This window comes from Lactuca saligna, chromosome 9 (genome assembly GCF_052625555.1).
Source record: "Lactuca saligna cultivar CGN05327 chromosome 9, ASM5262555v1, whole genome shotgun sequence".
In the NCBI taxonomy this organism is placed as follows: Eukaryota; Viridiplantae; Streptophyta; class Magnoliopsida; order Asterales; family Asteraceae; genus Lactuca; species Lactuca saligna.
This window is the reverse complement of record NC_136425.1, coordinates 22,316,911-22,332,890: the sequence shown is the minus strand read 5'-3', so window position 1 is coordinate 22,332,890 and position 15,980 is coordinate 22,316,911. Positions and strand designations below refer to the sequence as shown.

Below are 15,980 nucleotides of genomic sequence, written 5' to 3'. Positions count from 1 at the left end.
TTTTATATATTTTAATTACTCAAGTTTTAAATTTATAAAACTGATTTTATCTCAACCGGACTAATAAACACACAAAGGAATATACCTAGTTGTGTAGTAGTATAGTTGTGATAAGACTAGATGTTGATTACATGGGAACGATGGTGAATTAATTTTAGAATGTTTGATTATAGGTTACACAAAAATAAATAATAAGAAGAGTTTTATTAAATACTTCAAATACCACTTAACATTAAATATCGATTAACATTAAATATCGATAAACTGACTGGAAGACAAATTTCTTTAGGTACTTTGGCCTAGATAGATTATATCACAAATTAATGGCTAACTACTAATACAATGGATATTTATTCATTCTTCACCGATTCCTAATATGACTAGTGTCATGGTCAATACTACTAATCCTTTGATTTCAACACAACTATTAATTCATTGATCAAGTGAACAAACAATCATGCAAATCAACATTTAATTTGTATTAAAGCAAGTTTTGATCTTATTTAATCCTAATGGTCATATGAGTTAAATGATGCAGAGAATGGTCATTCTAGTCATGCCCACACATTAAAGTTCATTACTTTATTTCCAAACATGAGGTTTTGGTCAAAACTCTAGTCATAATCACCAATGGTCACTGGATAACTATGATTCAAATGAACACAGCTATATAGTTATCTAAACTCTATTAATTCAGCAATAGAGAACAAAGTAACAATCTTTAACACATTTGGATCTTCAATCAAACTTGACAAAATAAATTATATAAGAATAAACAATCCAAATAGCAATTAAACCATAAATTTAAAGACTCATTCAATCATAAAACACAAAGTGCAAGGTTTTAACACCTAAACCAGAAAGTAAACACATAACGAAACCACATTGGGATGCTAAACATGGTCATGATAACAAACCTCATGGTCAGCAACATGAATCTATTCTCCAATCCTTCAGATCTTCAATCCTGTCAGGTTAATGGCCTTTCGGTGGCCTTGGCAGAATAAAGGTTACTTTTCACTAAGGATCAATAAAAGTCAGAAATCCCCCCTATAAATCGTCCATATTCTCGAAATATATAGATTCCAGAAAATCCGATGACCACGACGTGGTAATGGTACCACGTCATGGTCCTCGTGTATATCACGTACTCTCTAAGTTAGTCTCAACAATCACGAAGTTTCGATTTAGCATGTCGTGGTGGTGTCACCATGTTGTGGTAATTGGAAATCAACATTTTCACCAAACAATAAAAGTTTCCTGGAATTGTGTCAAGTTTCTAGATCATTTTGAATCTCGTCAATCGAAGTTATGAGTCATGAGATATGGCCAAAAAACTAACGAGGGGTCAAGTTGTGCAACAACATCCTTTTTGCTTCTTTTGAGTTCATTTCACCTCCTTTTGCATTCCAACTCCCATTTTAACTATAGTTGAACATTTCACAACATATTAAGTATCTTTTAGTTCTGAATAACATAAAAACATGGTATAAAATAATAAGAAAACGTCATAAATATATGCATAAAATAGACGTTTTCAGGCCTCTACTACCTTTCACACCTACTCATACTCATCCCAAGTTTTGTCTCGCAGCTCTCCAAGTCATCATACAAGAATTTCACATAGCAATTTAACACATCGGATAACATAAGTAAGGCCTATATTACTTCTTGATATGATTACATAGATATTCATGTTCACCCTATAATATGCCTCTTATACTAGGCTACACTAAATGATACTTTATATATGGCTACATTATATCTCGATCTTCAGATATATATATATATATATATATATATATATATATATATATATATATATATATATATATATATATATATATATATATATAGATCCATATTCCTGATCTCTTGCATTTCCGCTTTCTTCATTAAGGATCATCTGGAATGTTTCGTTCTTGCCTTTGGTTTCGGTGGTACATTCGATCTTGCTGCTTCATTTTTCTTTGGAAAATCTTTTGACATATGTCTGTTGTCTCCACATCCATAGCATACCTTATCATTAAACATACAATCCTTGGAATAATGAGAGATCCTCCCACACTTATAACAAGTTACTTCTCCGTTGCATCTCCCATAATGCTTCTTCATGCACTTCTCACACGACTTGGCTCCACCACTACCCCCATACTTTTGGTCGTTCAACTTGAACTTCGAGAATCTTGCTTTCTTATTGGATCTTGAGGATACCGCAATCTTCCTCTTTTCTACTAACTTATATTTTTCTTGTCCCTTTTCTCTTATCTGGGTCTCTACATTCTTAGTTGCCTATATGGCAGCTTTCAAGGTGGTTGCTTGTTTGACTACTAGACTGAAGTCAGCTGGTAATCCACTAGTAAATTTGTTAACCTTATAGATTTTAGTTGGAACTAAAGAAGGAACAAGCTTTATTTTCTCTGTAAAACTTGCAACGTACTCGCTGATTATCATCATTCCCATCTTCAGATTTTGGAACTCATTGTTGATCTCTAGAAGATCATGCTTAGAGAAATATTGCATTTTAAGTTGCACCAAAAAGTCTTCCCAAGAAATCTTGCTAGCTTTTCCATTGGGCATTGTATCAGCCAGTAACTTCCACCAACTTAATACTCCAGTCTTCAACTGTATAACCGCGAGAACAATCTTCTGTTTGTTGCTATAGTCGTAACTTTCAAACATCATCTCCATCTTGGAGATCCAATACATGTCTTCTACCGGTGTTGGGCTTCCATAAATACTTGGTGCCTTTGATGCCATGAAATCCTTGTACTTACATCAACATCCATCATTTCCTCCATTAGGTTGGTTTCTTCTAACCATACATGGCTCAACTTCACTGATAGTCAGACTATAATTTCCTTCCTTTGATTATTCTATGTTCAGTTCAAGTGTACAATGAGTACAGTAGGTTCATCCCTATTAAGAAACATTTGACTCACCTCCTCTCTTTTTTCGGCCAACAAAGCCCAAATCATTGCTTGTGTTCCTGCCATCGTGATTGGCTTAGGTACAGCTGCTACTTCTGGTGCACACTCAATCACTTATGGTCCAGGCTGTTGGTTTCCATTACCATTTCCTAATCATCTACGATTTCTCACCATTACGATCTATACACTCTAGCAGATGTTTAGTGTGCACCGACGAGAATTGAGATAAGGAAATTTTTTTACGACAGGCGTATAAATCTCCTTATCACTCTGAAAAGTTATATGATAATTCTAATACCATAATTAAATGTTTAGAAAGATAAACATATAAAACCTTTAGATCCGTTTAGCAATAGGCCATAGACTTGATCAAACGATAACATCATAAAGCATACAAGGCATCTTATACCATAAATCATGTAGCACATAAAAGCAATATAGGCATGTCCCTTAAATAATCTAGAGTTCGTGTCCATTCAGGCATAAATCCTCAATAAAGAAGACACTGATCTCACAATTATCGCTTAGCATTCTAAGTCTAAGTATAAAAATTTCCTACAATTCCTAGTTCGCTTAAACTAATGCTCTGATACCAACTGTGACATCCCCAAATTCATCTTCATTTTAAATATTTTATTTATGCTTATTATAAAATCAAAGTATCCTTTTTGAAGAATATTATTGCGAAATTTGTCCATAAAAATATGATAAATATATTATCAAAGCATTTTCGAAGAAATATAATTTATTTATATTAAAACGTTAGGATGTCATCGCCAGTACAGAAAGATAAGCATAAATAGACCTTACACTTATTTCCACTAATGATTTACATCTCTTTCAATCTCTTAGTGTAATGTTGTTGGGTTTTGAGCAATCTAACACTTCCTAAGTGTGCAATCAACCCTAATAAACCTTGGATCTATGTTTTCTTCTAAAATACATGCAAATAATAATTTCCAATATTTCTTCCTAACTAGCATAGCATAAGAATTATGAATCATAAAACTACTAGTAGAAATACATACCGTTTGATGATGGTTGATTGTTTGGAGTTTGAGAGCCAAGCACCAATAGTGTGAATGCCTCAAATGGAATCACAAATCACCACAAACGTTTGGAAAACTTTGAGAGAGTAGTATACTTTCTTGTGGAATCGGCCACCACTAACTCTCACACAAATAGAGTCTACACTTAGAGCCATATTTCTTGCATCATATGCTTCTTTATATAGTGTGCATGGTTAGGGTGAAACCCTAATAACCCATGTCTTTTCCTTTCCAAGGATCCATGGGTTAAAAGCTCCATGGATCATCCATGGACTTCCATATTAGCTTAGCCCATTAACAAATGAGTATTAGTCCCCACTATATAAAATATAATAGCCCATAATTTAATCAGACTTCTTTTTAATCTCTAAATTAATTCATAATTAATTTAAGACTAAAACTAATTAAATAACATGACTTCATATTAATATATTATAACTTATAATATATTAATAAATCGTAAGTATACAATTCTCATAAAATTATCCATAAATCGTTTGGGTGAAGTGCAACCCAAATGGACCATGCCGGGTCGGGTCAAGTATGTACCAAATAAGTTATGGAGTTAGACACCTTATCCAACAAATGTATCTTTGCATCGATACATACAAATAAACTGAGTGGGCCAGGTTGGGAAACCTGGTGAGTACATAGGGTTTTCATCCCACATTAATATAGTTAATTTGTTTCTTCACATACTTCATGTCAAGCAATTAATTTGATTACTCATCCCCATTATCTTCTTTATTCTTAAGGATCTACCCTAAGAATCCTCTATTCTTCCATATTTATTCCTAAGGAATAGGAACAAAGTCCATCGGTGCCAGAGTTTATCTAATACGCACTAAGTCCATAGTTATCGATGTTAGCTGTTAGACACTACCAATGCTATATATAAGGCACCATGTCCATAGCTGCTAATGTTCATTCATAAGACACTAATTCCATAGTTGCCAGGGATTTTAGAGTACATCTGCTAAACATGTCGTTTGCAAACACCTATTGGTTGCAAGCTTGCTAGAGTTTTAGTTTACTATCTAGAATACTTTGTGGTTGTCATCTATAATATGCTAGATGACAAGGTCATTGTTAAAGTTAAGTATTCACATCATCATTCACCTCTCACATCTATATCATATTTCGTATCTCATCATTTATCTACCCATCTTTACCCAATATATTTATAGGTATAAAAATACATATACAGTTTAAATCACGTAAAACATGTATAAATTGTTCATATAGTATGGATATCAGGAACACAGGTAATAAGAACATATAGCATGTATTAGTATTAAATACTTCATATCTATGTGTAAGATAAAAGAAACTATGCATTCACTTGTTAAAGTGACGACATGAAATTGGGCAGCGCTTCGCTTCTAACAATTGTCTTTTCTTTATACGAAACCTAGTATTATTCTCACTAAGCTTTAGTCTAATATTTATTGCAACTAATTATTAGCCTAGATTTATCATTAACTTAAAGTCTACTTCAAGATCTATCAAGTGAGGAACAACCAGGTAGGTTCATATCGGAGGTAGGTTCCGTTTACCTCACTAAATTAGAGCTTGGACATCATCCCCGTAAGTATATCAATCTGTATAATGACTCGGAATCAGTGATAAATCTTGTTTATAGGTTCATAATAATGATAATGAACTTAAACATAAGTCATACTTTAAGTATGGCAAGCATAAATCACTTACAACGGGGTTTAGCAAGGCACCAGGATTTGCGTGGGAAGAACTTCTGAGCTGAAAGCTCTTCTTCTCGGGACCTTCTGAGATCCTAAACTCCCTTTTAACACCTAGGAGGTTCTAGTGGAAAGATTAGGTGGTTTGGGAGTGTTTGTGAGAGATTGGTTGAAAAAGGTGTGAAAAAATGAGTGAAAACGAGCTTTATTTATAGGCTAAGAATCTGAGTTATGTTGGGCGTAATTTAGATGTATGCGGGGCATACTCCTATATGTTGGGCATATACATGCTATGTTGGGCGTACACATTCCACGTGTCTCAATCTTGTGTGAAGCTGTGGGGAAGAAGTAGTGGCCTAGAGCTTGCCACGTGTCACACGCTGGTTAATCCCAAAAATTAATTATCTTCTAAAATCCGTAACTTTCGCATACGAGCTCCATTTTTTACATTCTTTATATCTACGCTTAGGTAGCGATGTGATCTACAACTTTCGTTTAGATTCCGTCAGATAATTTTGAATTTATTTTTAAATTTATATTTTACAGGCTTAGACAGTTAAAGTATGTTAAAAATTCATAACTTTATCATTCGACGTCCGTTTTCGACTAGAGGAAAAATCAGTATTAACCCCCTCCCCCCTCTCGGAAACTCCCCACCCATTATTTTTGCCTTTATCAAATCTATTTTTTGATTTTCCATGGGTTCATAGATGAGTAAAGAGCTACCAAATAGGTAAGGTACACATCACCAATTAAATCAGTGGATTCTTCACGAGTCTCATGAATCAAAAGCATATTCATTGCTTCAAGGAATGAGGGAAACGGTTTCATGATAGTGATTAAATAAAAAATACTATGATAGAATGTAGGAATTTGTCGTAAAATTTGCATCACCAACTCAACTTCATCAATATTGGAGTCACATTCTGCAAGAGTTTCAGTTAAGTTTTTCAATGAATGAAAAAATTCTATAATTGAGGAGGATCCTTTCTTCATGTTTTGAAACTGCTCTTGAACTTGAAGCATTCAATATATCTTGTTTTTTAGGAGGAACTCATCAAGTTAGGATTTTGGAGGTGCAATTGTCATTAGTGATAATTTGCAGTAGGTTTACATCACAAGTGGAGTAAAACCACAATTTGATTCGGGATTCAATAGCCGACCAGTCCTCAACATTATCTCCTTGAGGTTTTGACTATCTAGTGATTTGTCCATGTTCCTCCTTTGCACATGTCCAAAAAAATCTTGCACCATAGTTTGTATTTGGAACCATCTACGGACAGCTTGAAACTTAACTATTAGTACACATTAGTGAGTACAAGGACAAGTTGACTAGCAGTGAGGTTGGAAACCAAACTAGATACTACTGATGTGGATGTTTAGGACCTAGGAAATATCAAAAGAATAAATCAAAGAGAGACATAAAATAACAGAAAAGAGGCAAACCCTAGGAAGAAGAAACCTGATGATCCCTAGTGTCTTCAGATGTGATGAACCAACAGGAACCAACGAACATCAATAGATAAGAGTAGGCAGAAGAACGAGATATGATCCATAATACTTGACTTTGAAGACACAACAAAAAATCACAGTAGATGGTAATGATCATATAAGAATGCAACAACAAGCACAAATCTACTGGCGACGAGTGTGATGAAATTGATACATAGAAGATACGATTAGGGAAAAAAATAAAATCTTTTTTCTAGGAATTCGCTCGATAGTTAGCTTGAATCGTACAATTGATGGCTTGATACCATGTTGACTATTATGGAACACCCACAATTAGGGTTGCACGTGTATATCAGTATATAGCCAAAATATTACAAACAGGCCCTTATATTATACAATGAATACAAGAAATAAGTAAATCTATCTAACTGGAATATGGAAACGTTTCCATAATGAGAGATGATTTAAATGTCTAGATGTGATTTGGAATGCAAGAGAGGTGTTTAAGAAATGTACCTTGAATTTGAGACTACATGACCATGGAATTATTTCTAGTAACGAGTTTCAGTGGAACATTTTGAAATATTGAAGGCTTAGTCTATGTGACTTTGAAACCTCAATATCACAGAAGGTCAATGCATTTAAAGATCAAATTCCGCTACATCTTGGATGACGATAAGAGTTTGGAATTGTGAAATGAGCATCATTAGAGTAATGTTAAGCCGATTTGTTCACAAAGGAAGGGCCATAGAGAGGCATGGTATCTATGGTTATAAGATGGCATGACTGATGTTATTGATTCAAGTGGTTAGTTGACTGCTCAAAACATTGTACAATGAATAAATTTGTAATTGTTATGGTGATTAAATAATAGGGATTTATTTATATTCAATTCGTATAAGACCATAGTTAATTAATTTATTATTGTGTTTCATTTTGCATGTTTACTTGCCTGAGTAATTTCAGTATTATTCAAAATTCCACAGTTGTTCATACTTATGGAAGTAAATAATGAATTACGATTGTCATGCACTATTTGTAGATAGTGTAGGAATTCGACATTACATACGAATTGTTGCAAATTTCATGAGTGCTTGGAAATAGGGATTTTAGGTATTGGATAAACCCATGCATAGAGATTCTTTCATGGATTCAATCACAAGCAATTCTAAGACGGTAATATCTATTATTCTTAAAGTAGATATATCTGGTTCATAGTTTACAAATCAGGTGTGCATTGGTTTTCTCAAATGCATCTTATAATTGGAAGTTATAAAGGGTTATTCCAGGCTTGGTTCGAATGAAATTGATGTGTGTAATTTTATAGTCCGAATTTAATCACAACTCAGGAAATTAGGAAACACAATAAATGAACATGAGGATGATCATTTAATTCACGACTTTGTTCATACGATATCTTGAATAACAAAGGAATAATTGATAACTTGTCTTTATGCTAACGTTTGATTTGAATCATAGTTTGGAGGTGGCTTTGAAAAGCACATTTTGTTGTTTTGTTCAAGGTTATTGTAATGCTCGATCCATGTATTATTCATTTTTGGTCCCTAATATATTATGTTATTACTTTCTGGCCTTGTTTTGCAAGTTTGAGGGGGGAGGAAGGACCATTTTTGCCAAGTTTGGACTTTTAGAGGCGGAGCTCGAACGCGACGCGTTCCATTGGGGAATACATGGAGTTTACGCGCGGAGATCAATTTGAGACATATTTAAACACCTTAAGTCCCAAGTGTTGGCCTCATTTCTAGTCTCCATAACTCCCAAACCCTAATCTCAAAACCCTAGAGTCTCCAAGAGTGTTGTGATCTCATTGTGTGTGTTTGAAGCCCATTCAAGGAAGAAAATCTTGGTGCAAGGTGGTGGTTCAAGTAGGAGCTTATAGATCTTGGTTCTCTGCTCCATTTTTAGTTCATTTGAGGTATAAAGCTCTAACCTTGCTCATTAGAAGCTTAGATCTAAGCCTTAAAGGATTTTAGTCCCTTTTTGGTCCCATAGTTGAGGTCTGGTAGTATGTGATCACTCCAGAAGATTTAGTTGCTCCTCTTGGTATATATGTGGCTCTAGATTCTTAAAGTTTGCATCTTTAGAGTTGTATAAGCCCCATGCATGAGATTAAGCCCTTTTATGGAATTTGAATTCTATATCTTGAAGTGGGACCTTTTGGGGAATGCAAAATCACAAAATCAGTGACTTTATGGTTCTAGATGTTCTTTAGGTCTTGGATCTATGTTTTTGTCATGTGGTGTTAAGAATTAAGTGCTTAATAATCATTTTTGGAAGTCAGCGTGTGAACACCCATCGTTGGGCCGAGGAACGCCCAACGTTCCGTCTAAGGTTCATAATATGTTGGCTGGTGACGAACACAGAGTGTTCCATAAGGGAACGCCCAACGTTCGATCCATCGGTAGGCTTTTTCCATGGGCCATCTTTTGGACTCTTGAGCTTTGGGCTTGGTTTGGGTGTTGTTTGTTTGGCTTAGTTTGAACTGAAGGTTTCCTTGGAGTGTTGGACTTCTTGTTTAGGCTTAGTTTGAACTGAAGGTTTCCTTGAAGTGGGACCTTTTGGGGCATGTAAATTCACCAAGTTAGTGACTTTATGGTTCTAGATGTTCTTTAGGTCTTGGATTTATGTTTTGGTCTTGTGGCGCTAAGCATTAAGTGCTTAATAATCATTTTTGGAGGTCAGCATGCGAACACCTAGCATTGGGTCGAGGAACGCCCCACGTTCAGGCTAAGGTTCGCAATCTAATGGCTGGTGACGAACGCACAGTGTTCCACAAGGGAACGCCCAACGTTCGGTCCATCAGTGGTCTTTTTCCATGGGCCATCTTTTAGACTCTTGAGCTTTGAGCTTGGTTTAGGTATTGTTTGTTTGGCTTAGTTTAAACTGAAGGTTTCCTTGGAGTGTTGGACTTCTTGTTTGGGCTTGCCCTGTTGGGCCTAGGATTGCATATTGGGCCTTAATGGGCCCGATAGATTAGGGCCTTAGTAGGACCAATGGTCTTGGATCATTAGTGGGCCTAGTTAGTTGGGCCATTTATGAGCCTAGGGTTTGTATCTAGCCATCGTTACTTTCTAAGCTTAGCTTTGGGTTTGGCTCGGTGTTTAGAGCCGATTCGCAATAGCCGCAACATTCATAGGATTTAGCTATCTTTGAGGTGAGTCTTCTCACAATATCCAAGGGTCGAAGGCACCAATGTTGGCTCACTATCTGATATGTAGTAATTAGTTGATATGCAATTGTATGCTTTGTGGTATAGATTGTTTTATGTGAAGACCATAGGGGGAGCCCATGACACCTAGATATCAGACCATTAGGGGAGCCCACGATATGAGCCCATGACACTTGGTTATCAGACCATAGGGGATCCCATGGCATTCTAGGTAAAGATCATAGGGGGAGCCGATGTCATACCATATAAAGACCATGGGGGGAGCCCATGGCAACTTTATGTACGTTGCATGATAATCTGTGGATGTATGTGTATGGTATTTTTGGAATCTCACTAAGCTTTGTGCTTACGGTTTTTAATTTATGTTTCAAGTACTATGGTTTTCAAATGGAAGAACTCGGGATAATTGCATGGCACACACCGCATGTTTCTGCCTTTTGAGAACTACTCTTAATTGTCGATGTTTTGCTAAAACTTAGTTACTCTTATTTTAAGGGAAAGACATGAATTAACGATTTATTAATCTAAAAACAAAAATTTTTATGTCATGATTTTCGGGTTGTTACAGTTATACTTGCAATTGTAGTTATAGACTTATCCAAGTAGGAGACTATTGAATTAAGGAGTCTAAGCTCATAACTATATTGATATATTCTTGTAATTAGAAGCAAAGTCTTTTTCGGATCGCCCTCATAAGTAGAACTTAGTTAGAATGACATTTATAGAGAGATAATAAATTTATTAGTTTATTATATGATTAATCAATAATAATAAATGATTTAATAATATATTATATGATTAATATATTAATTGAAAATAGACCATTTATTTGTTGATTTAATATGTGATTAATAAATTAATGTGAGATCAATTGTTAAATAATTAATTTGTTAATTTATATTATTAACTAATGTGTAATCAATTAGAATTGGTTAACTATTATTCAGAATCAATCTGAAATTAATTCGAGATTATTTGGAATTGATTAAATATGAAAGAATTGAGTTGTAATTGTTCAATAGTTGAACAATTGAGAGGATCAAGAAACCTTTTATCATACGGATGGTTTTGAGGTCCTAGTTTGGGTTTCTAGAAGCCTCCAAATGATAATTAGGAAACTATATAATTATCTAACTCGAAATATATTATTCTATGTTCAAATTTAGGGTTTCTATTGTTTCCTGGCAGCTATAAATAGGACCATTGCGTCAACTAGGGTTTCATTAGGGTTCATGTTAGTTTTTGTTGTTTGTTGTATGTTACATTCAAGTGTAATGACATAGGTTCATTTGGTTGCATGTGCCATTAAGTGTTAAGTGAAATTTCGCAAGCACATAGTTTTTGTAACCTATAAAACTCATCAGAATCAACCACAAAAAAATGTTGGACCATCAACACAAAATTATTCTCACATTGACGTGTCGATTAACCATACACATTCCATTAACAGAATAATTTCCCGAGCGACTCTCAATTTAACTTATATTCTCATAATGACATGTCGGTTAACTATACACACTTCATCATCATAATTAAATAAAATGTGTATTTTCATAGGTATCACACGACTCACGTTTTTAGACGTATAAAACAAGAATTTTGTTTTATTACTTGATTAATACTTTTAATCTCAGTCGGCTATATTTTCTTTAAGAACCAGGTAAGAGGTTTTTTAATGACCAAATTAAAGATATAGACCAGGTAAGAGGCTTAAGTTTAGTTATCAAACATCCTAATTGGACCGAGTCAGCCAAAAAGTTTGACCTAACCTAATCAGTAAGAAATCAAATAGGGCTTTAGACATTTTTTTTGTTATATCTATGAACCAGATTTTGACCCTCGAACCTGAATCCGTTCCACAAATCTGAATCTAAACCATGGACCTGAATTTGATCCACGGACCGCATAATTAAACATGTTATGTGGGTTGACTTGTTTATGGTTAATGTGGGTTAGGGTTGAGAAAGACGACACAAATATTTATATGGCACGTGTTGGTTGAGCTTCACCATGAGTGGGACCCCTATTTAACATCTAGATCATTAACAATTTATAATTTTTTTTCACTAATTTGAAGATTTATGCTACTAATTTAAGATCAATGTAAAAATACAATCCCAAAGGTTGATCATAATAACTAAATATAGATATTATATATATATATATATATATATATATATATATATATATATATATATATATATATATATATATATATATGTGCAAGATACAAATTCATAAATAAGGAAACAAGACTGGCGAATTAAAGTCGCATCTGGTTTGAACCTGGACTAAAGTTTGTATCTTGATAAAATTAGGTCTACTAGTACTACAGTGTTTCAGCACAGTGCTTTTCGGTTGAAAGTAAATAAATACTCAATTTAAACCTAACTTAATTTTTATAATATATATGAATTAATGTATAATTTTATAATAAAGTTGTGTATATATTTGCATTAAGGTATCAGGCATTTGTTATGATGAATCAAATCCATTGAGATTTAAAAATACCATACACTAGTTCTGAACTCTCTGAAGAACTTTTCCATAATTTATGGGACTGTGTTTCCCGTATTGCCTTTGTCCACTGATTTTCTTGTTTCTGTTTTCCTGGTATGGTAACTATGGCCGATTTTCCGGTCCTGTTTGCTTAAATGTTCAAACTTATTTTCTATAGTTAAACGATTATGAACTAAAATAAAAAATACTAAAATGTGAAAGAGTAGAGAATACGAATTATCGTAGAGTTGTTTTAAAATATTACAAATATGGCGTTTAATTAATTTTCAATGAAACCACAAAAACCTTTACTAGAAAACATAATCATCATTCGGATTAATTATTAACTTGAAAAGGAAAACGACTGAAAATAGATAAGCTTGCATCAAAATGAATTTACAAAGGGATCTAATCAAGCATAACCAAAACTGGTTGAATACTAAAAAATAGTTACAAGGTATCCAACAATATTTCCTAGGAAATGAAGAAGATTAACTGATGGATTGCTCTTACCTAGGATCATAAATTCTCATCATCATCTTGCTCGATTTCTGATGCGGGTTCATCATCTTCTTCAAATCCATTGATACCATAAGCTGCATGTCCATGGCCAAAAGCTTTAATGTGATCTTTGAGTGATCTTTTGTGCTTAAAATCCGAACCACAAATGCAGTACCAAAGCTTCCCGCAGTTCTTCTCATGCGTTCTCCAATCTCCCCTAACTGCAAAAGTTTTCCCACATTTGCGACACATGAAAGGCTTGATTCCATGTTTTCTTTTGTAATGTGTTTGGAGGGTTCTAAAGTCTTTCAGTGGCTTTGATCGTGGGTGATCAATATTATTGCGACACCCCGGTGCACAGCAATAGCACGGTAGCTTTAGCATGCCAGTTGGTTGAGTTCCCCTTAGAGATTCTGGGCCTTTCCTGTATTGAGATCCATGCCCCCACATATGCATCTACAGTATGAAACCAATCAGATAAGTTAATTGATCAAAAACAAACACACTTTAATTCAACAAATTGTACATCATATCATAATTCAACTATGTACAGCTAAAGTTTATATGCTTGGATCGCAGAATCTAGTGCCTGCAGCCTTTAGCGACTAATTTTATATTTTTCTGAGCATCAACCATATTAAAAACTAGCGACCCATGAAGACCAATACTTGCGACTAATTCAACATATTTGGGACTCAGCCAGTGTTATCTTGCTTGCTTGAATGAAGGCTTTTTCGTAATATCATTTACAAAAGAATATGGAGAGAGAGAGAGAGAGAGAGAGAGAGAGAGAGAGAGAGAGAGAGAGAGAGAGAGAGAGAGAGAGAGAGAGAGAGAGAGAGAGAGAGAGATGAAAATCTTGAAAGATGAGGTTAAAACATGTAAAAGATGTAAACTTGTGTCCTATTCAAAAGCACAGATTTCCATGAATACTAAAAAGCAGAAGGCAACATTGACTGTGTAGTTAAATCAATTAAATTTGTAGGGTACAACTGTTTCTAAGCCTGAGTTCAGTTCAATGAAATTCAGATCCCAAAATCTGCAGTCCATGCAGATTAATAGATTATTCAAGCAATTAAAGAGCACACTTCAATACCAGCTTGACACATTCAACGCACAAACGGATAGAAATCAGGAAGAGATCTAACGTATCTTAAAACTCCATTCCAGCAAAAGTGAAACAAACCCCATGTGGGCAGTCTTTTGCAAATTAAAATCATCAATATAACTTCTTGATTGATCTCTAATCATCTTGGTTTTAGTTTAAAGAACATATATGTTCGAAAAACACTCGCATATATATGTATGTGAAAATCTTAATGAAGTCGAGCAAATTTAATCCTAACCAAGAGGTTGAATCAACTGTTCAATATGGAACTGAAAATAATGAAAAAGAAGGATACTTTTTCTCGATCTAATGAACGAAGGAAACAAAAGAAGAGGTTTTGATAATAATTATTAGGTAACAACCTGCATGTTGTTGTATCTATTGAAGGTTTTGAAGCAAACAGGACAGGAGAACTGTGTAGGGCCAATAAGGATCTGGGAGGGCGTTGGTATCCAGTACTGACCCTTGTTGAGTCTGCTGATAGGGTTATACCCAAGATTACCTTCATCTCCATCTCCCTCTTTAGTCTTATCATTGATGCTATAAGGAACCCTTATCTCAGAAGTTGTAGACGAAGAATTTGTTGAATTTGAGATTAAAGATGCAAGATCAGCAGCACTTGCGTTAGGAAGCCCTATATGCAGTGCAACAGTTACAGCTGTTTCATCATCTTCTTCATCACCAGTACCATCAACGGCCTCCACATCCATATCTTGATGAGTTGTACTACTGCAAGAAGGTTGATGATAATCTTCATGTTTTCTTGATGGACTCCAGCTCAAAAGAGGGAGAGCTTCTCTGAGAGGAGGAGAAGGTGGAGGGGTTGGATGCCGATTAGTGACAGAAGTCGATGGATTGAAGTAGAAACTGTTAGTAATTCTCGTGTTAGAATATGAAGAAGATTGGGCAGTACTGTTGTAGTAGTGGTAGCTTTGAGGGTGTTGTTCGTGAAGGTTATACTGAATATGATGAGGAAGATTTGTAGCGGAATTATTGCAGAATTGATCGAATCTGAAGTACTGCGAGTATAGATTTGAAGAGTAAGGGTCAGTCATGGTGGTGATGAAGAACAGGATGGAGAGAAATGGTAAGCTTATATATACATATATGGAGAGAGAGAGAGAGAGAGAGAGAGAGAGAGAGAGAGAGAGAGAGAGAGAGAGAGAGAGGGGAATGGATGGTGATGTTGATAAGGAGGAGTAATCTAGAGACTTGTTTGGTGTTTTTAACCTTTTTTCCACTGTATAAAGGGAAGCCATGTAAAGGTACATGGCGCTACGTGCGGGTGAGTGTGTGGTTATGTGCTCCTTCTATGCAAGTCAATTTTATCTTCCTTGGTCAAAAAACGATATATTAGCTTGTCCTTCACTAGGTTAAAACTCTCTCTCTCTCTCTCTCTCTCTCTCTCTCTCTCTCTCTCTCTCTCTCTCTCTCTCTCTCTCTCTCTCTCTCTCTCTCTCTCTCTCTCTCTCTCTCTCTCTCTCTCTCTCTCTCTCTCTCTCTCTCTCTCTCTCTCTCTCTCTCTCTCTCTCTCTCTCTCTCTCTCTATATATA

General features: G+C 35.0%; 1 protein-coding gene across 1 annotated transcript; it reads right to left on the bottom strand.

Moving 5' to 3' along the window:
* Positions 1-13,165: 13,165 nt before the first annotated feature.
* NTT (C2H2-type zinc finger family protein) lies at positions 13,166-15,677 on the bottom strand. Its single transcript, XM_078976439.1, has 2 exons — positions 14,789-15,677; positions 13,166-13,774 (listed from the first exon to the last, which is right to left on the bottom strand). The coding sequence occupies exons 1-2, from the start codon at positions 15,479-15,481 to the stop codon at positions 13,337-13,339; spliced, it is 1,131 nt and encodes a 376-aa protein (XP_078832565.1). The 5' UTR covers positions 15,482-15,677; the 3' UTR covers positions 13,166-13,336.
* Positions 15,678-15,980: the final 303 nt, after the last annotated feature.

What these genes read in the sequence shown, in the direction of transcription:
- NTT (XM_078976439.1), bottom strand. Translation starts at nt 15,481, where the DNA reads ATGACTGACCCTTACTCTTCAAATCTATACTCGCAGTACTTCAGATTC. An exon ending in ATAGATACAACAACATGCAG is followed by an intron (nt 13,775 to 14,788) that starts GTTGTTACCTAA and finishes TTCATACTGTAG; the next exon opens with ATGCATATGTGGGGGCATGG.